Genomic DNA, 23,935 nt, shown 5'->3' on the forward strand with positions numbered 1-23,935 from the left:
TAACGTCTACGAGGCACAGTACAGCACTGTGCAGAGATGCCGGAGCCAGGAGGTACTAGCAGTAGTACAGCTGCATTAGTGCAGTGCTCTGCCCAGGCCCACACCTGCTTCTCAGGTGAAGCACTGTGCCGCCCACCTCCAGTACCCGAGCTACCTCAGACCGCTCTGCACAGTATTGCACTGCGCCAAGTCGACACATCTTAAGAGAACACACAACACAACACAAATTATGCCAAAGATGTGCGTGAGCGTTTTGGCCACTGCATGGGTTGGGAGGAAGTCTAGGGCAAACCCACGTGGGCTAGCTTCTAGCAACTATTGCTCATGTAGTGCACTACTGGAGGAAGGAGAGTTGGGTCTGGTGTTTTATTCCTTCATAAGTTTTATTTAGTAACACTACAGCAGGTTTGTGAGCTACAAAGCCTGGAAATCTTAAGATGAGAAAAGAACAAAAGTGCTTGCTAGGCAGCCTCTATCCAGAGTTTTGCAGTCCTCATTTTTTTAAATTTTATTGCGCTTGGAAAGTAAAAGGCAAACCTTGTATTTCTAAAACACATTCTGTGACTAACTTCTGCCTTTGCTCTAAGGATTCCTGCAGTGAAGTTCCCTTAAATCATTTCAACATCTAGACGCTGAGCCATAGAAAGCTGCATGAAATTAAACGAAATAAAATGCCACCCAAAAAAACAGAGGCTAAATAAAATGTCATCTTTGTAATTTGGGTTTTGTTAATGAAAGGCCAAATAGACGCCTGCTGGTAGCCTTAACGATGACAAAAAATGAATCAAGATCCGGTCTCAGTACAATCATGAAGACATGCCACCAAGCTACACAAGGACACCACATCTTCTAAAAACTCTTCCTTATGACAAATTCCTAACAGCGAGAGTAACCGGCCATAGAAGTAACTCAACAGCCATGTGGTGGACTGCCCATCCGTTGGAAGTCTTTAAATCACGAGTACATTTTTTTCTTCAAACCTGCTCTAACGCAGCCAGAAGTTAAAGATTTGCTGCAGAAATCAGCAACTGAAATTCTCTGGCCAGGAGGCTGGACTAAGTTATCAGAAGGATCACATCAGGCCCTGAAATTCATGGGTCTATTATGGAACCCAATAGCATTTGGTTCCAACTACTGCTGGGGTTTCCATTGCTACCCACAGTGACACACAGGGCTTGTTCCAAAGTGGTTTAAATTAATTTAGGGGAAAGCATGTATTTATACCTCTCTATGCTTTTCATTTGACAAGTAAAGATAGCTTCATTAAGGAAAACAAGGACTGAAGACCAAGGGCAGCTGTGCAAGAGATACAAATACAGAAGAACAGCTGTGTCTGTAGATTGGAATGACTCGACAAAAGGTCCAGGTTTATTCACACATTACAAACGTATGAAACAGATTCAAAGGCAAGATATCAATTAATGTAAAGAGACACTTAACTGAGCATTAGGGTAATGAGCTGATAAACCAGACAGCTGGAGCAAAGGTGACAGCGGTAGTGACACATCCAGCTGTGTCAAAGGGAAGCAGCCGGAAGACAGGTGGCAACGGGAAATGTTCAGAAGCCCAAAACAAGTGCCCCCCACCCCACGCACAGGCAGGATCGAGCAGAGAAGTTCACGGACATCTCCCAATTTCCTCTGCTCCAACTCTTCTGTCAGATACCCAGTAAAAGTCAGGTGCTGCTTGTTGGCCTTGAGACATAGTAGTGTGCTGGTCTGATGTCAAGTAGAAAGGAGGGAAGATTTGCACCTTATAGACTAAGTAGATAAATAGCACAAGCTTTCATGAGCTGAAGTTCACTTCATCAGATGCTGTGAAAAGACATTCAGAAAGCAAGCCATAAGGAAGAGAGAACTGAGCCACATGGCTTTGCATCATCGCAAATAATGTTTAATCTGTTTTGGTTCTTGCAATGTGAAATAGTGGGTGCATAGCAAAGTTGGTTCTACTAGGAGGCAAGACTGCCAAAAAAAGCAGAGACGCGGTACCCGAGCCTCAGAGTAGCACAGCGGCGTGGGATCAGAGAATAAGGACACTGACCCATCCTGAAGCAGAGGCACCAACAGAAAACCAAGACATTCTGGACTGGAGGTGTCCTCTGCAACGTGCCATTGGACAAGGATAATCATCCTCTTGGTTGGATTCCACAGTTGGACATAACTTGGCATCAGCAGCCAATTTAAGAAAAAAAAGCTTTCTGCTGTCTGAGTACTGTCAGAAGCCTATAAACTCCAAGTCTTTTTACACAAAAACATACTGGAAGATTAACATGTGGTATGTGATCTGGACACCATATGCAAGGTGCCAAGTTCTGCTGCTAGCAGTGCCTATCCAGCCTCAGACAACCCCCACCCCCAGCCAATCTGCATACCCACAAACACCAGCCTGCTTTAATCTGTTGAACTAGTTTCCAAGACACCCACAGATTATAACTGTCAGTACCGCAGCCCGCTAGCAAGATTAATATTGTTCCAGTCCAATCGGCATCTAGACCTGTACTGTTGTCCCCATTCATCCCAAAACATGTACAGCAATTCAGAGTTGTTAAGCCCCATTTTATTCAGAGTAGTTGCAGGTATTTCCAGCTTTAGAAGGTTACAATGCAGACCCGTCTCGGTATTTAAGCTGAAATACAGCTTTTTTCCCTTTTTTTTTTTTTAAAAAAGAATCTTCCCCTGCCTCCAAACCAGAAACTTTGAGAAACTTTTGACTATTCAAGGATGGTGCAAGTTTTATAAGCCATCAGTTAAGAGCAAATTTGAAATGAAATCTAAAAGCAGAGATGGGTAGAAGGTAGTGAGCCTTGTATTATGCAGAGCTCTCAGGAAAAAAGGGGGTGAATTATTAAGCAGGTCACATATAAAGATAAAGACACACAAAAGCTGAACATTGACTATGAAATGTAAAGGAGCTGTAGAAGACTGAAAGGAAGAGAAGAGAGTGCAAGACTCTCCTCTGTGGAGATCAGCTTGGGTTAAGGGAACACTGTTGATGAAAAATAAATATCCATTTTATGTATATACTTCAGGGGATTGGAAGTTCCCTTAAAATGTTACACATGTCACTCGATAAATTGGATTTGTTACTAAATAAAAAGAAGTGCAGCTCATCACAAGATTGCCAGCTGCCTCAGGGACTTTTCTTCACCCCTTTTGGGTAGCCAGCAGGTGTAGGACCGGGAAGAGCACATCTGCACCTACCTCGAGATGTCTTCTCTTCCAGCAGCCAGGCACGGTGCTCCAACAGAAACAGCCGCTGCATACAGAACAAGGGCACATCCAAACCTGTCACTCCAGCAAAGTACAGGGTAACCCATTTTATGGCCTAGATCATTAAAATGAAACCACTGTTTTCAGCTCACGGAATAGGGTTTTTTTCTTCAGCATATTCTCCTGAATTTTTCACCCTGCACATCCACCTGCTTGAAGGCTCCACTCCACACCAGCCGACTTGTGTCTGTGAAGGGCCTTATTGACTTTGATTGAAGCCACCTGAGGACACTATACTTTCCAGAGTGAAAACTGATTTCCCAAATTTAGTCCTTTGCCCTGGGTCACCCAGCTGGAAGAGCCTGTGCTGTATGACCTGCCCAAACCCAGTTCCAAGAAGCACCTACACGGCAGTGCTACCAGGGATAGTCACACACACAATTTACACCTGCATTTCACCACCCTAGAAGTAGAGGATCCTTCTTTGTCATCTCCTCCAGCCCAGAGAGCTTGCATTCACCACTGTACCTGAGCTCCCCCATGCACCCCACAGGAAGGCAGACACTGCTCCCAAGTCTGCAGATACACACTAGAAGACAGAAAAACAGACACCAAAGCACAGAGCTGCTAAATACAGTCAGGGCAGCAGCAGGCAAAGGGAAAACTAGAAATACAACCAGCCACATGTAGTTAAACACTACAGCCTCCTGCAATTGTTTGTGCTAAAGCCTCGGAAGATTTGTACAGATGCTATCAAAACACAGCCACCATCGGGACTCAAGGCAAGAGGCTTTGTCAGCAGGCTAGGAATAGATATCACAGGCAGGACTAGAAGCAGTGAATGCCTCCTAAACTGCTTTATTACACTGAATGAGCAGCTGGAATTTTCTCTGAAGGGAAATATTGATTATTGATAAGGTGGAGCAAGGGCTCACTACATGGTATTACCAGAGAAGAAAGAGAGAAAGAAAGAGGTATGAGTAGGGGAAGAGAGAGACTTGCTGTACACAGCTATGAATTAAGTTCCTACTTTGTTCATCACAGTTTCTAGCCAGTAGCCTTAGGTGAGCTACAGCACATACCCGTCCCTACAAATCAGTTATCCCCTTACAAAGTGGATTACAACCTTACCAGAAGGCTTACTGTTCTAACAAAACATTTTCCTTCCCCAGAGCTCCTCACTTTACACTGTTCACTTACCCTTTTCTACCAATTTACCTCCAGCATGCTCCTCTGGAGGGCTGTCCCTTTAAATTTTACAGCGGCAAACAGCTGCTGCTTTAAAGCATGGGTTTTGCAACCAGCAGCTGTTTCTGGCTTGCTTGGCTGGTGAGTTTCTGGTCTTCTTCTTGTGGTTCGGGGGAAAGCTGGGGAAGTCTGCTCCCCAGGAACAGAGGGTGAGTTGATACCTGGGAAGGGCTAGGGCAGTGGAAAATGCTAAGGATCCTTATTGTGAGCTCTACTGTGGTTGGCTACTAGTCTAGGAAGTCAAACAGCTTCTCCATGAACAGAAGTAAAGGCTTATCCTAAAATAGCTGAGAATGCCTTGTTAAGTGTTATCCTAGGGAACCTATGTAGGGCCCAGGAGAAAGGACAGTAGTGTTCTCTATCTAGCAGCTAAGTAGGCAATAGCTAACTAGACTGTGTTAGAGATAGTGGAGGGAACCCACTGTGTGTTAGAGGGACAGGAGGGTGTGGGGCAAGGCATGGATTCCTTGATGGTGGTGATGGTAAGGCTTAGGGTGGCTTCTCTTTGAGGGCTTTGGTGCTCTTTTCTGGAGCAGAGGAAGAGCTGTTGGAATTGGAGAGCTGGCTGCAGGGGTGAATGGCACTCCTAGGACAAAGTTGTTGTATGGATGTGCTGGTACTGGAGTACTCTGGTTTGCAGTATTTCTTCCTTTGTCACCTTGCTGAAAATGGCATGTGAGTGTCCCAATGCAGCTACAGGAGCCTAAGCCTGAGCACTGAGCTTGCTTGTGATGACCATGCTCAGCAATGTCTACTATGTCAAGAACACTGACTTGAGTATTCTCCTTGCTAGGAGCTGGTTAACTCCTTAATGATACTACAAAAAAGGTTACAGTTTAATAACAAAAGCGATGAGCTGTAGCTGGTGTGTGAAAGCACTCTGAAACTCAGAGTAATGAAAAAGAAAAGCTGGCTTTTGCAATAAATAATAGCATTTCATTTGCAACCTGGTCTAATGCGCTGACCTCTTAGTCAGCTTTGCTTGTATCCTCTCCGGGTAACGGTGTCATTCTGTGGTAACGCTAACTCTGAGCACAAATTACAGGCCTGCCAACAGGTAAGAGCAAACATCCTATTACCCAGGTTCATCTCCAGTACTAAAACAATGGTAAATCTTAACAGCTCACAAACAGCAAAGAAGTCTAAATGCCAAAGTCATTATAGCAGCAAATGTACAAAATGGGAATAGATGAGACGTGCCTCTGCTTACAGAAAAGAGAAATAGCATTGCTCCTGAGATCCTCAATACAGGCAGAGGTACTTAATGGGCGAGTCTCTTACCACGCTGCTCTGCAAGTGCTCCTAACCAAGGGCAAACTAGTCTAGTCTAGGCAGAGCCCTGACGTGCCCCTTTTGGTAGGCTGCATCTTGTAATCAGCCTTATGAAGCTTGTCTACTTGGGGAAAATGGATCCGTTTTCCTGTGGCTGGGAAAACTCTCCTGTAGTAGAGCTGGAGAACTTCCTGGGCAGGCCAAGAACCATGTGCTCCTTTAAACTGAAGTGAATTATAGTTCTATATTGTATCCTATGCGCATAATCTCTTGCCACATATTAAAACCCCTATTTAATATTCTGGCTTCAATTCCCCTTGTTTTGCACACTTAATTGTAGCTAATTATAAGTTAATTAGGAAATGGCAAATGATAAACATCTTTAAAGGCTGAATTAACTTGAGATTTTTTTTTTTTTTTTCAAACAACAAATTGGCTTTTAAAGGAAAACAATCATTTCAATCCTGCATAACACCCCAGTGAAATGTGTGCTTGCAGGAAAGACGCATGTATCGCGTGCCTCCGAGCTTGGTTGAGCACACAGGGTAGGTGGTTCTTGTGGAATAGCTCGCTCAAAATGCTTTTCCACGATGTCTTCTTCGTGCTACCTCAGCGTTACAGATGTGAAGGGATTTATCTTCCTATACTTAAAATAGAAGACACTTCCTACCAAGGTGCAGTAAAAACTGGTGCGCAGATTAAAGCCAAAATAGTCAAAAGTACCAACTAATTCTGGGCACACAAGTGGTGTGACCTCAATCCTGACTCTTCAGTGAGAGCTGAAGGTGCACTGAGCCTGCTGACTTCTACTCTGACCTCGGGTGTCTCAGGTTAAGTTTCCAGAAAACAAGGAACATGCAGGCTTTGTGACCAACTTGGAAAATATTTGTTTTAAAGTGGCTTCCCAGGGTCTTGCAAGCACTGAGGCAGAGACTAGAATAAAACAGTTATGCCCAGAAGCATTTATTTGCTTAACCAGGAGGCCATTCTTTCTCTTCCTGCAGTGCCCTGGTTCATTTACCACCAGCTTCTAATTTCTGCAGCAAATGAGGCAGGTGAGCTACGAACGGCCTCAGTTATTACTTGGCCCCGAGTCTATCCAGAGCAATGCTCACAAGTGCACTGATGGCAGGGGAGATGCTTCCCTTCCATTGCGGGCAGTATCCTAATTCATTATGCCTCTTGGTGCTGGGATTTCTTAACTTTTTGAAACCTTGTCTTTGCAGTCTTGGTGCCCTTGCAATGTAGGGTTATACAATGCCTCACACTTTAAAAGGCAGATACTGCTGCAGGGAACTCCAAGACCCTCCTACAGGTCGGCAACAGAGTTGGACTCTTTAACTTCTCAGAGTAAACTTACTTTTTGAGCTAACAGAGTAGCAGTAGGTGGCTATTGTCGTCTTTATGGACCAATTGCTAGAGGGGAATGAAATGCAGCCCTTGCCAGTGGACTGGAAGGCTCCTCCCTGATGGCAGGGAAATGGAGAGATTTGGGACTCCTGGGTTCAATTTTGAGTTCTGACAAATGTGCTGAAATTTGGTTACAGACCCTGCTGCTCCTGGATGTCTGTAACCACAGTAATGAACACGTGGATGATTTGCCATGTACTTTATTTCTGCCATACCCTTTGTTTCTCTAGGTACAAGCCTGTTGTGCCTTGACTGAAATATTTGCTTCTGATAAATCAGCCCTCTGAAGACAGGAAAGCCGGGGGGGGGGGGGGGAGGACAAATATAGTTGGATTCAGTCACTTTAAAGCTTTGATGTAGATGGTTGAAAAGCCGAATTTGCTTTATAGCGGTGTAGAGTACATGAAAGCTTAAAATAAGAGTATATTTCTAGAAAATCTCCCAAAGCTATAAGTAGCTGCATGTAGGTAGTAAAGATGAAAAGAGGCAGAGTGAAAAATGGAAGGTGTTCGTTGTACAATATAATGTGCTTAAATTTTGTTCTGTAAAGGGACTGGCTTATGATCTAGCCAAGCTGATAAATTTATTTCACTGTGTAATATAAATCCAGGGGTGTCTTCAGCATGTCTGAAACACATTCTCTTCTAGGTTTGGGAGTTAAGGAAAAAATCCAGCCAGCTTTGTAATATACTCAGCCCATTTAAGAACAAATCTCAGTGCCTCTTCCTCTTCCCTCTCTCCCCAGCCCATTCCAAGTAAAGTGCCAAAAATATTGGGTATAACTGGAACAAGAAAAGCCACTCTGTCAACCTCTGCCTGTAGTGAGATACAATCATGCTCATTCTCAGTTAAATGGAGAGCAGAAATTGGGCTATGGTATTTAACATATGAAAATCAATCCCAGATACAGAATGAAAGGAGCTGGAACTCATTAGGCAATAATCATTCTGAGAGATGGCTTAAATGGGATTAGCATAACTGCAAGAGGGAACTCTGAAGAGGCTCTGCTGAGCTAAAAGCAGCAGTTGAGATCACCCCAAGCTGTTGGCTCTTAGTGCCAGAACATCAGCTCTGTGAATACCTGAAATGAGGGTGAAAGCAAACTAAACAGCATTTGTGTGACACTGTCACTGGTCTTTATAATGTCAGAAGGATTTGAATAATTACCTGAAAGGCACCAACTGCACACAGCATGGGACTTCCTGACAGGGGCTGAGTTTTAGTGGTGTTCCAGCTGTGAGCCTCCAGACTTGGAAAAATCTCTTTAAAATAAAAAATAAAAAAATTTAAAGTGCACCCTCTAGAATAGTGTGCTAACACTTTTTTTTTATTTTATTTTTAAATAATTTAACATGAACATTAGAACTGAACAAAGGGGAAATGATGGGAAGATATCAGGCATGGTGTCCAGAGAACAAGCACTGAACCAAATACAAAATTCCTGTGCAGGTTTTGAACCGAGTCTAAAAGTACCATAATCCAAGTGAAATGACAGGTCAAGTTTTATAGCCTCATGCAAGTCCGCCACAGGTGCCAGACCCTCTCTCCCATGTCCCATTTACTTTAAAACCTGTCCCTGACTCTCTAAGTCCTGTCCGGGAGTTGCATTGATGATGAGTCCTGTGGTGGGGGGTGCAGGGGAACATGAAATCCTGAAGGTCAGGGCCACAAATGGCTATTGCATGCCAAGGCTGTACTTGGTTGCTAAGTGTTGTAGGGCAGTGGCTGTCTCTTTTAGCGTAAGGCTTCTGCTTTTCTGTTTGGTTTTATAGGGTGCCCAGACCCTGCTGCAATGCGAACAAGCAGTGCAATAAAGGCCTGGCAGGCTTGAGGAGCTGGAACAAATAGGCAGACAGGAACTTGCACATCCACCACAAGATAAACACAGATGTTTTGTCCCTGAGAGCTGCTTGTTCCCAATGTCAGGGGTCTTTCCCTTGAGCAAAGGCTTCTTCGGTGCTCTGGCAGGTTCTGAGGCATGCACCTTTTCAGGCAGGTTCTCACTTGGCTGCAATCTGTGTGGAGGAGAGGGGCAATCAAGGGGCAGGGGGAATCTTGGGCTCTTCTTTCCCTGAAGCTTTCTTCAGCCCTTCGTCTGGCTGCCTCTACAAGGCCCAGGTATCCTACCAGGGGCTGGGCAGGGTAGATCTTGTGCTCTCCTGTGCATCTAAAGTTGCAGCCCAAGATGCACAACTTGAACCCCTGTGAACTTGCCTGACCCAAATAGCCAGTGTAGGCAGGAGGCTTGTATGTATAAATCGGCCTGGGGCGGGTGGAAGCGAGATGCACTTTGCTAGTGGGCTCCACAGCTATTGCTGGCGGCTGTGGCACAGGGAGCACGTGGGAAGTGTTCACAATTGAGCTCCAGGCTCTACATGGAAGGGAGATGGCTTTGCCATCCATTCCTTCACTCCTCTGTCCAATCTGGCTTCTTCCCTTGGAACCTTGTTCTAGGATCTGATGAAATGAGTTTGAAATCATGAAAGCGTATTCTCTTATTGAATTGGTCTACAAAGTGTATAGTTATCCTGCCTTCTGCCCAACTCCAGACTAACACAGCTAACTACCCCTTGCTGTGTTGCACGCCAGCTTCCCCTGCATAGGATGCTTGTCCTAGTCTTGCTTCACCCCTGGTCTTTGTCCCAATCCCTTTTACCCCACTTCTCCCTCCCCCCTACTTCCAGTGTGCAGCAGAGGAAAGGGGAACGCACTGAGTGCACCAGAGAGAGGCTCCTTTCCCTTGATTTGGGGACCGGGACCCTGCATGGTCAGCAGCATGCTAAGATGTGCAACTGGAGGGGAAAAATCCTGCTCTCCTCTGCAGCCCAAACAGGGATGCTAAAAACCCAAGAAGTCTCAGCTGGGCATGTGCAAACTGCATAGTTCCCAAAAATGTGCATTTATGACCAAATCCAGATGCATCTTTTACAGGGGTAGTAAAAAACATCTGGTGCTGGCGGCCAGCACGCTCGGTCCGTTCTGCAAGGAATGTGTCCTAGCAGAGATGACAAGAATTCTTTAATGTGGGCAGACATTTTCCCCTTGTCACTGGAAGGCCACTCAGATGTTTGATATTACTGAACTAAATATTTGTGTTGAGACTTCTTTCTTTCCATGCCGAGTGCTTTGTCTGGGGCTGAATCTGTTTTTTGTTTATCCGTGTACATGAAAATATTTTTCGGAGAGAACCACGGGGCCCTTCTAAAAACAAAATAATCCTGCAACCCACTTCCTGCCTGCCCGCCCCCCCTGACAACATCAGGCTGAGATGGATGCCAAGGGCAGAATTGGGTGAAACTGTAAGCAAAGGCCTCGTGACGTGGGTCAGGCTGTGCTACCAGCTCTCCCTGCGCCTCTGCTGCCAAAGTGCATCTTCCCCCACCTCCACCCCCACTACTTTGCCCCAGGCTCAGTGTTGTTGTGCTCTAGACAACATCCTGCCTGCGCTGGCTATTCTGATCACCCACGTTGCAGAGGGCCGAGCTGCGCGCCTTGGGCTGCAGCCTCTTGGATGCACGGAGAGCGCTAGACCTGCCCTGCCCAACCCCAGGGCCGTGCGCAGAGGCAGCCAAAGACGCGGGGCTCAAGAAGGATGCCGAGCACCATGCAGTTGCTGTGACAAGTGCCCGTGGAGGACCAGGTCCTTCCTAGCCTGTGGTCTGCAGGTGCAGGCAGTGCATCTGGTCCCCAATTCTAGGACGTCTAAGCTTTCCTGGGTGCTGGCACTGCTCTGCAGGTGGGAAGGGGTGTGCCCAGCTCTGCTCGGGGCTGCAGGGCAGGGGTGCATTGCTTGCAGGGGTGCTTTTCAGGGGGTTGCATTTCCCTCCATGCACTCGAGGGAGGCCTGGAGCGCCCCCTGCTGCCGCCAGGCGCATGCGCAGCTCTGCCCTGCGCCCTGCTCTCTGGCGCCCTCTAGCGGCGCTGCTGCAGCAGTGCGCGCCGGCTGGGGTGCGCATGAGTAATGGGGCCCCGCGCGCTGGCTAGGCCGCGCATGCGCAGTAGGTCAGAGCCCTGTGAGAGGGGAAAGGTAGCTCTCCCGCCTCGGGCCAGGCTCCGCGGAGCTTCCCCCGACCCCCCTAGCCAGGCGCCCACCGCTGCCTCCGCACCCCGCCAGCCAGGAGTTGAGGCCGTGCCGTATCCGCGGGGAGGGCGCGCGGGGTCCGGCGTCGCGCCCGTTGCCACAGGTTTTGCCAGGACTCAAAATGGCGCCGCCCGGGATCTGACGCTCCCGGTGCCCTCAGCCAAGATGGCTGCTACCCCTCAGGTGGGGCGGGGAAAGCACGCTGCCCCTAACAAAGATGGCTGCCGAGCCTTCCTTCCCGAGTGCCCTCAGAAAACATGGCTGCTCGTGTGCGTTCTGCTCAGGAAACAGATTATAAGAATGGGAGCATGGCGAAGAGAGACTTATTAGCCATTTCCCGGGGTGCCCCCTGGTTCCGGGCGTGTGTCAGTTGTTGTGAACAGGCAGTCGCTGGGGCAGCCCCACGAGGGGGCCTCGGGCAGGAGCATAGAGTAAAAGGTGGTGGAAAGAAGGACCGTAGTGAGCGACTTCCTGCAGGAAAGAGCCATAGAGCTGGAGGGAGCTGGGTGTCCCCCTTGTGGGCGGGGTGGGTGCGGCAGCTCCGGGCTGGCTGCAGGGGCAGGGGCGCAGCCCAAGGTCCTGGGCAGGACCAGGGTGGTGCTGCTGCAAATGTCTGCGCAGGACCAGGCATGCTGCTGCATGCCTCGTTGCACCGACCTGGGCCCCTCGTGGTCTTGCACGATGCCCAGATCAATGGGATGAGGAGGCAGCCGGGGGCTGAGCCACGGGGTGGGAGATGCAGCGCCCCTGCTCTCCAGGAGCTCAGGTTCATGCCCTTTGCTGCAAGACGCATGCGTGCAGGGGTGCAGCCGCTGCGACCCTCTGGACCAGACTCCCGTCCCCAGCTGTGACCCCTGTGGAGGGCTTCTGGAAGATGCGATACCTGCACAGGTGTGGCATAATCCACCCTGACAGGTCCCGAGTCTCCAGCTGAGAGGCCAGGACATCCCGATCCCCTTCCAAAGACCTTGCTGCTGCTGATAAACCTGACAACTCCCAAAAATACCTACTCCCTGCCTGCATCGTGCCAAGTCCTGGGCTTCAAGGAGTTCAAATACATTGTGGAAGTGCTTCTCTCCTCCTCAGCCCCTCTGCGAAGCCTGTCTCGGCAGTGATGGGGCTCGCGTGGGGCAGCGCTCCGGGCTGCGATCCCGCCACGGGGACGGCAGAGGGGGAGTTGCGGTGGAAAATCACCTGGCGCTGGCTGGAATAAAGGGCCCTGTGTATCCGCCAGACGGCTGGTCTAGGACGCAATGTGGCTTTGCAAGCCAGGACGCTCCTTTCTGCCCTCCAGATGGGTCGCACAGGAAAGCTCGCTTGCTCATGGAAAAGTAGCGCCGTGTCCCCCAGATCATCTGCTGTTTCGGCAGCAGCTGGGCGGGGGGAGGGATCGCGTGGGGACGGACGGGCCCCGTGTAAGCGAGACGCGGGGATGTCCCTAGGGAGGGCCAAATTCCCTCCCCTGTGCCCGGAGAGCCCCCAAGTCGCCTGGCTACTGGAGGGGAGCCGGCTGTCACGCGCTGGGCAGCGTCTGCATGGGTCGAAGCCACTGGCAGCACGCACGGATCGGCTGGAGGCGGCCCTCGCGCTCCGCGGGCGAGCAGCTCCGCTCCTCGAGCCAGGAGCGCTTGCAATGACCGCTAGCTCTGCACCGGGCCTCCACAGCTGGCACACGCAGGTGGGCTAGCGCAGGCCTCCAGCAGCTCCGCGCCGCGCAGGTAGGCTCCGCAGGCAACGTCGGGGCTGAGTCCGGCGCTTCACAGGGGAGGGGATGAGCCATGCGGCATTCAGCCCTGGGCGCTCGAGCCACAGCCGTGCACGCGCTGCACAGGCGAAGCCCGCGACTGCAGGAGGCAAGGGGGCTCGAGTGGGGGGTGCCGGGTTTCCCTGCCCCGAGCACTGGAGCTGGAGGCAGGCAGACCAGCGGGGTGGGCTGGCCCGTGTTCTGCCGGGGGGCTGTTGTGCCCTGGATGTCCCCAGAGCTGGTGACGTGGGGGCACAGGCTGCCATCGCAACCCCCGGGCACCGTGGGGTCTCCCAGGCAGCACCCGGGCTCTGGCAGCATGACCGTCCGGTGCTGAGGCTGTGGGATTTGCAGACTTGCTCACGTTGCTGTTGCCCGCCGTGGAGAGGCCATCTGCTTCCTCCCCAGCATCTGCCAGCGTGTCCCCGTTGCATCTCCGTTCGCCGCATCGCCCTAGGACCCCTTCGCTGCACCGGTACCTGCCGCAGCTCAGCCTTTCCTCTGCATCCTCTCTTCCTCTGCTGGAAGAGGCTCCCTCAGTGCATCCGAGCATTGCGTTACCCTGCACCAGCGCCACGCTGCGTGGGTGGCCCGGAGTCAGCCTGTGACCATCGCTTCCAGCTGCCGAGTCCCCAGTTCACAACAGGGACTCGCTCAAGTGCACGACTTTCCTGCTTGCACTTGATCGCTGGAGTAGTCGAAGTGCTGTGACATGACCACCCTTGGCGCTGAGGCTGCCTCTCGGCTTGGGTCCTCCGCGGCCTTCTCCAGTCTTGCCGCTACTTGGGGATTTCGGGGATCTCACTCCTACCTGTTGCCAGTTCGACAGGCCCCGCTCCGGTCGCTAGCTACCTCCGTGCTATGTTAATTCTAGCCCCATTATCTCCAGTGTATGTGCCTTAACTTGGCACCATGCGGCTAGCGCGGCGCGGGGTCTGGACAGGTCTGATCTAACGTTTTCTTTGTTCTGAACCTCTCCCCTGCCCAAAACTGATAAGGCGTGTGGGTCTCGCCCTGGCTGGGGGTATTTTTTAGGCCACTTCCGTTTACCACCCTGCTCCGTCTATTTTTTTCCTGCAAAGTTCGTCCTCGAGGCCTGCGCGCTGGCCAATGCAACCTGTTGCTTTCGGGATTGCTTCCCTGGTAAGCGCTTGGGTGCGAGGCTTGCTGTTCTCGGAGCAGAACCAAGTCTTTTCCCCCAAACTTCTCCTGCTCCTAGGAGCAGGCCCCGGCGGCGGCAGGAGCCTGCCTCTGTCCACCTCTTCCCCCCGCCTGCCCGTCTCCGGAGCCGTCCCGGGAATTTAATCCGGCTGGAGCGTGGGCTGCCTGCAAACTCCGGCGTGCCGTCGCTCGTCGCCCCGGGCCCCTGCTCTGGCTCCTGAGCTGCCACAAAGCGGAGGCTGCACCCAGCCCTCGGGTGAGTGACAGGACGGGGAATGGGACAAAGGCATTCCCAGCCCCTCACCTCGACCCCATGCCCTGCCTCCTCCCGCCGGCCCCTGAGCCAGCCCGCCGGTGCCTGCATGCGCTGGGGCTCGAGCCGGGAGCCGCAGCCCTGTAGGCGGCACCGGGGCTGGCTGGCTGGCTGGTGCACAGGTGAGGAGGCGAGGCACGCACCTGGGCGCGGAGGGGAGGGGAGGGTGCTTGGGCTGGGAGCCAGGCAGACGCAGGCAGCCCGGGAGAGGACTGAGGCGCAGCCCGTGGGGACGGTCCCGAGCCACGCAGCCCAGGGGTGCCCACCTGCTGCAGGTGCCGCCGAGCCCCGGAGCAGGTAGCGCTGCGCCTGGCCGTAGGGGTGGGGGTCTCTGCAAACTGCGCTCTTGCCGGGGGCTGAGCCCGCAGGAGGGGCTTTGGGAGTTGTGCTGTAGTCCTGCGGGGCTTGGCCAGCCTGGTCCCTGGCAGTGCATGCATCCCCAGGACGGTGATGGGGTGGCTGGCGTGCAGGTCCCTGGGGGCCTGGCCCCCTGGCCCTGCTCGCAGGGAAGCTGGAAGCCGCAGCTCCTGCAGCCCGGGGTCTGGGGAGGGGAGCCTGTTCCTCGGTCTGTGGTGACACGGAGGCCCCAGAGCTGGGGGCACCTGGCACCGAGTTCGAGCGTCCAGTGCCTGTGTTTGCACAGCGGCGTCGAGGCAGGCCCCTGCCCTGCCCTGCCCTGCCCTCCTGGCTGCACCCTTTGCCCTAGCGGGGGCGGTGGCACCAGGGCTTCCCTGTACGCCCTGGGGACGAGCGTCTGGAGATCCCGCGCCCCGGTGCTTGGGGCCCTCGCCCGGGGTGGGCAGACTGCTGCTCCCACACGCAGCCAGGTGCCGGTGACCCGTGTGCAGGGGCTCAGGAGAGGCTGCCAAGGGGCGCCCGTGCTCTACAGAGGGGGGAAACTGAGGCACCGGAAAGGGGCAGCCGAGCTGGGTGTGGAACCAGGTGTCCGGGCTGCGTGGTCCCCTCCTTGCTGGGCCTGCTGCTTTGCACTGGGGGCTTGGCCGCGGGGCCGGGGGCCGGTGCCCTCCCTGCGCACGGGGCTGCACGATGCCCGTCCCGGGCAGGAATGTCCTCCAGTGTCCATGGCAACGGCTTCCCGGCCCGGGAGGCCTCTGCAAGGGGCTGCTGTGTGCGGGGAAGCGAGGGCGGGGGTCACTGGGGGCTGGGGCTGTTCCCTGCTGGGGTAATGGTCATGGGGCAGGCAAAAGGAAGGGGGTTCTGCCACTAGCTTCCCCCATGCCCTTTGCAGAGTCACTTAATCTTGTGCTGGGGCTGCAAGGCGCTGCCTGGGAGCATCGGGCAGGGGTGCCGGTCCCTGGAGCCCCCAAACCTGCGTGCACGGAGCTCCAGCACCCCCACCCTGCAGCACAGCTCTCTCCACCCTCCCAAGCTCTTTGCACCCAGCGGGCACGGGCAGCAGGGCAGAGCTCCCAGGCTTTTCCCCGGGTGGTGGGGAAGTCATGGGGCAGCTCCAGGAGTTTCCCAGCAGCGTGCGATGGGAGTGGCAGGGGCGCTGGCAGGCTCGGCCCGCACGTGTCTGCGGGCAGCCCATGCACGCTTGCCCAAGCCTGCTGCAATGCCCGGGGGGTTGTACCCCCGACGCCTTTGCACCACTTGGTCACTGTGGCTTGGGGAGGCTGGACCCCGTTGCTGCAGCAGACAGGTCCCCGCGTTCCCCTCTGCATTGCAGCCGGAGCGCCGAGCCATGCACCTGGGCCCAGGCTTGCCCCGGCTTGCCGGGCACGGGGGCGGCGCAGCAGCCTGCCAGGCAGGTCGGGCCATCCCGCGTCCCTGCCTGCTGCCTTCCAGCCTGGGAGCGGCATTCCTGGCCCTGCCCCGTGCTCGGGGGCAGCTCGCAGGCTGTGCCCGGGGGGCAGAGACCCCCAGCTCGCAGCCCCCAGGGGTGCCGGTCTCCAGGCTCGTGGCCACATCACTCTAGCCGTGTGCTCCCTGCAGGCACTGACTGCCCAGCGCCATGGAGGAGTGCCCTGCCTGCTGCCAGGCCTGTGCCACCTGCCTGCTCTGTCTGTACGGCTGCCGGTGCGCCTCGGGCAAGAAGAAGAAAGGCCTGCGGACCACCAAGGTGAGCGCGGGGCCGGGACCCCTTGGTGCCTGCTGGCTCTCGCTATGCGGGTCTCGCGGGCCCCACGTGCAGGCGGCTCTGGGGACAGGGTCCACGGGCAGGGGCGGCTGAGCTGCTGGAGCTCTGCCCCAAGGGGACGGGTGGCCGCTGGGTCTGGCCCTGGGCTTGAGGATGGAGAGCAGCTCCCCCTCGCCCTTGTCTTGCTGCACGTCTCCGGGGTGGCGGGAAGCCCCGTTCTCGCAGCACGCTGAGCTCCAGCACCGCACGAGGCCGGTCCCCAGCTGGGAGCAGGGGCATGGTGGGGTTGGGCGTGCCAGGCTAGCGGGGTCCCCTGGGCACCTCCAGGACTTTGCTGGGTCCTGGAGCCTCTGCAAGCGTAGCGGGGCGTGAGGAGCAGAGCCCTGGGACTCTGGCCGGCCGCCTGCTCCCACGGGTGGAGCCGAGCCGTGGCCTGTCCTGTCCTGTCTCGTCTGCAGCCGCGGCTGGGAACTCCCCTGCGCCGCCACCGCAGCACCTGGCCCTGCACTGAGCCTCAGGGCTGGGCTGCTGCTCGCCCGGGCGCTTCCCCACAGATGTGGGGCTTGTCGCTCCATCCTCATCCCCGAGGGTCCCGGCTCCCCCTTGCTCGGCTGTATCCACCAACCCTGCTCCTTCCTCCCTGCTGGGCACCACCAACCCGCCTTCCCCCGGCGCAGGCCCGGGCCCCCAGGGATCCCCGGGATGCTCCTCCACCCCGTATGTCCCTGGCACGTTGTGGGGCCAGCAGGGTCCCCTGACGTCCGCGGCCCTCCTGCCTTGCAGTGCGACCGCAGCTGGTGGCTGCTGCTCCTGGCCGTGTGCCTCTTCGCGCTCGTCTGGCTCTACTTCGCCTTCGTCCTCCTCAACGACTTCCACAACTTCAACGAGTGAGTGATGGCCCCCGTGCCCCCTCGGCCCCCGCGTGTGCCCGGCCCCGCTGACTGCCCCTCTGCTCGCAGGTGGTTCTTCCGGCAGACGCAGGCGTGGGTGGACTGGTCCCCGATCCTGCTGGCCGCCTCTGCGCTGCTGCTCACGTACTCGGCTCTGCTGCTGGTGAGCCCCGCCGCACGCCCGCCCGCCTGGGACCCTTGCGCCGACCGCTGGAGCTGAGGACGAGGGGACGTGCCAGCCTCACGCTGGTGCAGGGCGGACGCAAGCAGCCCCCGGCTCCGTGCCCTGAAGAAGGGGTTTCCTGCCCTGGGCAGCTGCTGGTCTGGGGCTCGGCGGGTTGGGGTGTCCGGGGTGCCCCGCTCTGCTTTGCCCTTACCCGTGCTCTCGCTGCAGGTCCTGGCGCTGTGCCTGCAGCTCTGTGGACAGCCCTTGAAGCTACACTGGCTGCACAAGGTAATGCAAACCCGGTGCTGGGCGGATGGGGCAGGTGCCTGCCCTCAAAGCCAGTGCACCCTGCACCCCAAGCTGGAGCAGGGAAGAAATGGCACCTGGTCCCTGGAGGGTTTGGCCCCAGGGGCTGGAGGACTGGACCAGGGGAGCAGCTGGCATGTGCTGGATGCACGGGGGAGAAGCGGCTGTCTGAGCCCAAAGGTCGTAGCTGGGCTTGGGGGCTGTGAAACAAGCTGGTTCTTCGCTGGGGTGTAAGCGAGTGGAGGTCCCTGGGGAGGGGGTGTGCTGCAGCAGGGTGGCCCCGGGTGGGTGTCCAGACACCTGCAGTGTCCAGCTCCTCCCCTGCAGATCCTCCTGGTCCTCACAGCACTGCTCGTGGTGGCAGCCTTCGTGGGGCTGGACGTCCAGTGGGCTGAGGAGTGGCGGAGCGCGTACGTCTCCCTGCAGGTGAGAGCGGAGCGTGGCCGGGGGCCAGGGCCTGGCCCCATCCAGCAGGCGGGGGGGCGGGGGCAGTGGGTGCCCGAACTCGGCCCCGGTGCAGCAAAGCTGATGCCTCCTCGACTCCTCCCCTGCATCCTGCTCCTGTGCAGGACCGGGCCCTGTCTCCTCCTCTTCCCCACACCCCCAAAGCCCATGTCCTGGGGCAGGTGGAGGGGTGACCGCAGCAGTCACGCGGGGAGCGTGCAGCAGGATGGGCCTGGGCTACATTGTGGGCAGCTGAGTGATGCTGGCATCCTCCTCCAGGCCACGGGTCCCTTCCTGCACATCGGCGCCGTGGCGGGCATGACGCTGCTGGCCTGGCCCGTGGCCAGCACCTTCTATTGCAGCAGCAGTGCAGGTACCTTTGGGGGTCGGCCCCAGCCCTCCGCACGGACCCCCTGCCATGCCCTCTGGGGAGGGTGCCTGGGGCCAGAGCCCGGGGGAGCAAAATGTGTTCCCAGGGGCATGTTTGTCGGGGGAGGAGGAATCCCTGCCTGGCACCCAGACAGAGGATGGAGTCACTCCAGTGTCCCCCACCGCCCTGGCTGGGCGGTTGCTCCCTTCTGGCCCGCCCCGGGGGAGCTGGCATTTCGGGGGACCGGTTGTTGCCTTGAGGCCAGTCTTTGTCTTGTGCCCCATCCTCGGATGAGGACGGGCAGCCCCTGGAAGTGACGGCTCACCTTGTCCGCGTGTCTGCAGGCCTCCGCGTGCTGCTGCTCCTGGGGTATTTCGGCACGATGGCTGCCCTCTACCTGGCCCCCCTGGCCATCACCTCCCCCTGCCTCCTGGAGGAGAGCCAGCTGCCCCCCAAGCCGGACCTGTTTGGGCACCGCGGGGCCCCCATGGTGAGTGGCAAGCAGAGACGCTGCTCATCCCAGACCTTGCCTTTGCTGCCTGCCCGGGCTGGGGCAGCTTGGTGCTGCCCTCGTCCTGTGCCCCCCGGTCCAGGCACAACCCGGCTCTTCCGGAGAGAGCTTGGCTGCAAGGCTTGAAAGCAGCCCTGATGGGGACCTGCCCCTCGGCACCTGCGCTCCCCGGCTGGAGTTGGAGCCGCCGGGCCCGGTCTGGGGCCTCGGCTCCTTGCAAGCCCAGCCCGAGCTGCCTGTGGGAGCCGTGGTAGAGCCGAGCCGGGGAGTGGGCACGCGGGGCCCTCGGCAGCCCGTCCTCTCCCCGCGCTAACTCCGGTCCCTGCTGCAGCTGGCTCCCGAGAACACCCTCATGTCGCTGAGCAAGTCGGCGCAGTGCGGCGTGCGCGTGTTCGAGACGGACGTCACGGTGAGGTAAGGGGGCAGCAGGGAGGGCGGCCGGAGGCAGGGAGACGTGGGCACAGGCCTGGCGAGGGGAGCAGGGTGCCAACCGCCTGCCTCCGCCAGCGCCGACGGGGTCCCGTTCCTGATGCACGATGCCAAGCTCACCAGGACCACCAATGTGCAAGACGAGTTCCCTGCCCGAGCTGCCATGAACGCCACCACCTTCAACTGGACCGAGCTGCAGCAGCTGGATGCCGGCAGCTGGTTCCTGGAGGTGGGCTGCCCCAGGGAGGCCACCTGGCCGCGGGGAGAGGAGCGCTGGGCTCTGCCAGGCATGTGGGCCCAGGTGCTCGCAGTGCTCCGGGCTCCCAGAACAAAGGCACCCTCCTTCCCGAGCCCTCGTGCTCCCCTGGGTGCATCTTCTGCCCTGTGCCTGGCTGCTAGCACTTGCCCTGGGCTGGAGCTGCTGCAGCGCTGGCTAGGAGGGGGCGTCTGAGGAAGGGGGGACGCTGTCTGGCTGCATGGGCTGACGGGGCTCGGACGGGATGAGCATGGGTACAGGGCAGGGTAGCGCTGGCCTCTGCACTCTCAGGCTGCTGGTGCCCTGTGCTGGTATGAAGGGGCATCGTGGGTGGGGGAGAACCCCTCTTCCTGCACTGAGCGGGTGCCCTGAGAGGCCAGTGGGGGGGACCCGGGGGTCTCCCACGAGTGCCTCAATCTGCGCGGGACAGGCGCTGACACAAAGCTGCCCCTTGCAGAAGAAGCCCTTCCCCACGGTGCAGAGCCTCTCCGGCGAGGACCGACACCGGGCAGAGCGCCAGAAGATCCCATCCCTGCAGCAGGTCCTGGGAGAGGCCCAGCAACACAACCTCTCCGTCATGTTCGACCTCCGTCCCGAGAACCACAGCGACTACCAGCACTTCATCAATGCCACCGTGGAGACCATCCTCCGGTCCGGCATCCCGCCGCAGCTGGTGAGCGCCTGGGCCCAGAGCAGGACCCGGCTGCCTGTCTCTGCTCTTTCGGGGGCAGAGCACTGGCCTTCCCCATGGAGCAGGGCATGCCCGTGTTGTCTCCACCTCGAGCCCTCCTGTGTTTGCCCATCACTATTGTCCCCGATGCTCTGGGCCCCCCAGCGCAGTCCCCACGAGGGCTGCGGCCTCCATCGTGTCACCCAGGGGATGCCCAGCCAGCAAGAGCAGCCCGGGCGTCTTGGCGCTGGTGCAGATCAGCACCGCCATTTGGAGGTGTTTGGTGCCACTGGCAGGGTGCTGCGGAGTGGTGTCTGCCCAAACCCTGCAGGGAAAGCTGCCTGGCACATCCGCTCGGCTGCCCCGCCTTCTGGTGTGTAAACAGTGACACACGGCTTGGGAATGGGTGTGAACCAGAATGGGGAAAGTGGCAAGTGCCCTCCACCTCCCTCCGCCCTGCCACACCCACCCCCTGCAGCTCTGCCTACAACCCCGTCTGCATCGCCCCGCACATGTGCAGGGATCCCTGCCATCGGGGATCGCTTCTGATGGCACCCCTTCCCGGCTGCTCTTGCCCTGCACCCCCTTTGCCCCTAGATCCTGTGGCTGCCCGAGGGGTTCAGGGAGCAGGTCGAACAGCAAGCACCCGGATTTCAGCAGATCTACTGTCGGAAGAAGCTCCAGAATGAGACGGTGCCTCTGCGGCGGGTGAACCTCCCGTACCAGGACATGAGCACGGAGGAGATCAGGTGCAAGCCCGGGGAGGGTGCAGAGCGTAGGCAGGGGCACCCATGGGAGCTGAACGGCTCTGGCAGAGGGGCGCTGCTCTGGGCCTGCAGAAGCGCCCCAGAGAGCAGCCACCTCCCATGGGGAGCCTGACCGAGGCTGGCGGCCGCCTCCTCTGCAGGCTGTACCGCCGGGACAACATCTCCGTCAACCTGTACGTGGTCAACCGGCCCTGGCTCTTCTCCGTGCTGTGGTGTGCTGGCGTCAGCTCCGTGACCACCAATGCCTGCCAGGTGCTGAAGGAGATGGACCGTCCCCTCTGGATCCTCGTAAGTGAAATGGCCTGGCCACATGCTGGTCAGTCCTGTACCCTCCACCTGCCCCTGCTGCCCCGAGGCCAGGCCAAAGCCTTCCGGAGCATCCTCCTTGCTCGTCACCCAGCAAGGGCATCTGTGGAGCCTGTGTGGGCCATGTCTGCACTGCAGTCAGTCCCTTCCTGGGGTGCACGTACCCTGCCCCGGGATGCTGACCTGCTCTCGTTGCCCTGCAGCCCAGCAACACCTACCTGATGATCTGGATTGTTGTGGACTGCGTTTCCATCCTCCTGATCCTCTGGGCCTTCGTCCTCCTGCAGTAAGCTCTTACCCCTCTGCCTCCGTTCTGGGCAGGAGGCCTCATGCTGCCCTCCCTGAGCCACACCTGAGGCTGTTTGCCCTGTACGCTGCCTGGCAAACTGTCGCTTTCCCTGCTGATCTGGGGGGAGTCTGTTTCTCAGCCCTGAAACTCCCATCTCCTGCTGCATCCTGCAAAACAGCTGGGATGGGAGGGGGCATTCATCCTTGCAGCACAGGGGAAGCCTGGCCCCGAGCAGTCTTCCCTGCGTGCCTTTAGCCCTGTTTGGTGTTGGCTTGGCCCTTGCAAGTTGAGCTGAGGGGGTGGAAGCAGGAGCCCACGGTGGGTGGGAGGTGACACCAGTGCCCTGTGGCTTTCCCCAGCTTGCTGGCCCTTACAGGGGCCACCAGTGTCGAGCAGAGCCCCTCAAGGGGTCTTGCTCCTGCCCAGGTGGTGATGGGTGGGTTCCTGGGGGCAGGCCTAGGTGCTGACCCCCGGCCCTCCGAGCTAACCTCAGGCTTGTTCCACTTCCTAGGAAATGCTCCCGGAGAAGAGAACCAGCAGGTAACGGGGCAGCGGCTGCACCGCGCGACTCCCTCTCCCTCTCCCTGACCGGGACGTGGCTGCCGGTCTGGTCGTGGGACTCTTCCCAGCCAGGCTGGGCTTCCCCGGCTCTCCTGGCAGGCAGCACGCGGTCCTCCCGCGGAGGCTGCTGGTGCCTGGGATCTCCCTGCGGCTGCCAGCGCGTGCCCTGCCTGCCTCGGCAGGCGCAGCTCCCCAGGGCCGCGGGCGGCATTGCCTGGCTGGAGTCCCGTGGGCCCTGCTGCGAGCAGCGCTTCCTGCAGCCGGGGTGGCTGGAGGTGGGGGACGCCGCCTAGACCAATGCGGCTTCTGTCTCCGTTCCCAGAGGCTGAAACGGACGTGCTGCTCACCAAGATCAACAGTCTCATGCAGGAGTGACCCTCTGCCCGCAGCGCCTGGCGGTGGAGGGGACGTGCTGGGGACAGGTGGTGTTGAGCGGGGCGCGCGTGAGCGCCCTGTTGCCAGCTCCTTTTGTAGACCCCGCGGCTCTGCACGACTCTGCTCCTCGTGGAGAACGGATTCCCCCCCCCCCCCAAAGCCATCCCCTGCCCTGGATTGGAGGGGCTTGGGACTGGGTTTCTGGTCTCCACCGGCACGTGGCCCTTTCCTTGGTGACGGTTCTGTGCCCTCGAGCGCACCTGCCTCGGGGCATCGGGCTTTCTGTCCCCTGGGGCTGTGGGCACCTCTCTTCTGTCTAGATTAGATTAACTGGCTTCTCCTCGGTCCTGCCCTGGGCTGGGCCGGGTGCTCGCCCCCACCCCAGGCACGCGCTGGTGCAGATCCAGGCTGCTGGGATGTGCTGCTGCGTCTCCAGAGCAGCCGTGGCTGTAGTGAGAGTATAGGGGCAATGCTCCTCTCCCTTGCCGGTTGAGAGCGCTCCTGCCCTTCCTGCGCTAGGAGCGGATGAGCTTGATGTTTTTGCTTTGTGCTGCCTGGGGCCGGTGGAGGTCTGGGAGGGCCTGGCGGGGCAGCAGCAGGGGACTGGTGAAGCAGGACAGGGACCGAATCCGGTGCTGAGCAGAGGGCTCCTGTCTCGCTTGCTGTCTTGTCCCCGGTAGAGGCCAAGACCACAACTGTCGTCAGCCCAGCGCCAGCAGCTAGATCCTCCCCGGTGCCCTGGGCTGGCAGGGACCGTCTCTCCTGTGTAGGCAGGACGGCGGGCCCGGGGGCAGTGACCCCGTCCTGCTGCTGGGGCAAGGGGCTGTGCGGGGGAACGACGAGGAAGCAGTGTTACTTGCCCATGATTGCTTTGCTGCAGGGCCTTTGAGCCGGGAGTCTATTTTACTTGTTCTTAACTATTTATGTTAATAAATAGACCTGAGCTGGACCAAGAAACCTTGCTGCTGCATGTGTCTGAGGGCTTCTGTTCTGGCAAGGGGAAGCTGGGCTCAGGCGCTGGCTTTTGTCTGCTTGCTGGGGAAGGACAGGCAC

The 23,935-nt window shown here is 57.4% G+C and overlaps 1 protein-coding gene and 2 long non-coding RNA genes across 7 annotated transcripts in view; 1 reads left to right on the forward strand and 2 right to left on the reverse strand.

Annotated features, from left to right (window-relative positions):
• The window catches only part of LOC132252185 (uncharacterized), a 51,011-nt gene extending 37,876 nt beyond the window's left edge, over positions 1 to 13,135 (reverse strand). The window contains exons 1-2 of the long non-coding RNA XR_009464041.1: positions 11,235 to 13,135; positions 8,310 to 8,404 (exon numbers count right to left, since the gene is read on the reverse strand). This is a non-coding gene — a long non-coding RNA (uncharacterized LOC132252185). The remainder of the gene's footprint in view (positions 1 to 8,309; positions 8,405 to 11,234) is intronic.
• On the reverse strand, positions 408 to 4,456 carry LOC132252184 (uncharacterized). Its single transcript, XR_009464040.1, has 4 exons — positions 4,413 to 4,456; positions 3,741 to 3,801; positions 3,204 to 3,327; positions 408 to 1,814 (listed from the first exon to the last, which is right to left on the reverse strand). It is a non-coding gene; the product is annotated as an uncharacterized LOC132252184 (long non-coding RNA).
• GDPD2 (glycerophosphodiester phosphodiesterase domain containing 2) lies at positions 4,456 to 23,839 on the forward strand. Of its 5 annotated transcripts, none has more exons than XM_019492844.2 (16): positions 4,456 to 4,541; positions 16,398 to 16,524; positions 17,326 to 17,429; positions 17,502 to 17,595; positions 17,827 to 17,886; positions 18,232 to 18,330; positions 18,628 to 18,721; positions 19,063 to 19,208; positions 19,561 to 19,643; positions 19,737 to 19,887; positions 20,372 to 20,587; positions 21,182 to 21,333; positions 21,492 to 21,639; positions 21,861 to 21,943; positions 22,458 to 22,486; positions 22,830 to 23,839. In XM_019492844.2, the coding sequence occupies exons 2-16, from the start codon at positions 16,417 to 16,419 to the stop codon at positions 22,880 to 22,882; spliced, it is 1,620 nt and encodes a 539-aa protein (XP_019348389.1). In that variant the 5' UTR covers positions 4,456 to 4,541; positions 16,398 to 16,416; the 3' UTR covers positions 22,883 to 23,839. The 5 variants fall into 5 exon arrangements, with proteins under 5 accessions (XP_019348389.1, XP_006258127.2, XP_019348388.1 ...); XM_006258065.4 differs by having other exon boundaries at positions 4,526 to 4,609; XM_019492843.2 differs by lacking the exon at positions 4,456 to 4,541 and adding an exon at positions 14,300 to 14,384.
• The last annotated feature ends 96 nt before the right edge of the window (positions 23,840 to 23,935 follow it).

This window comes from Alligator mississippiensis, chromosome 8 (assembly GCF_030867095.1).
Source record: "Alligator mississippiensis isolate rAllMis1 chromosome 8, rAllMis1, whole genome shotgun sequence".
NCBI lineage: Eukaryota > Metazoa > Chordata > Crocodylia > Alligatoridae > Alligator > Alligator mississippiensis.

What these genes read in the sequence shown, in the direction of transcription:
- GDPD2 (XM_019492844.2), top strand. Translation starts at nt 16,417, where the DNA reads ATGGAGGAGTGCCCTGCCTGCTGCCAGGCCTGTGCCACCTGCCTGCTC. An exon ending in GACTTCCACAACTTCAACGA is followed by an intron (nt 17,430 to 17,501) that starts GTGAGTGATGGC and finishes CTCTGCTCGCAG; the next exon opens with GTGGTTCTTCCGGCAGACGC. An exon ending in GAGACGGACGTCACGGTGAG is followed by an intron (nt 19,644 to 19,736) that starts GTAAGGGGGCAG and finishes TGCCTCCGCCAG; the next exon opens with CGCCGACGGGGTCCCGTTCC.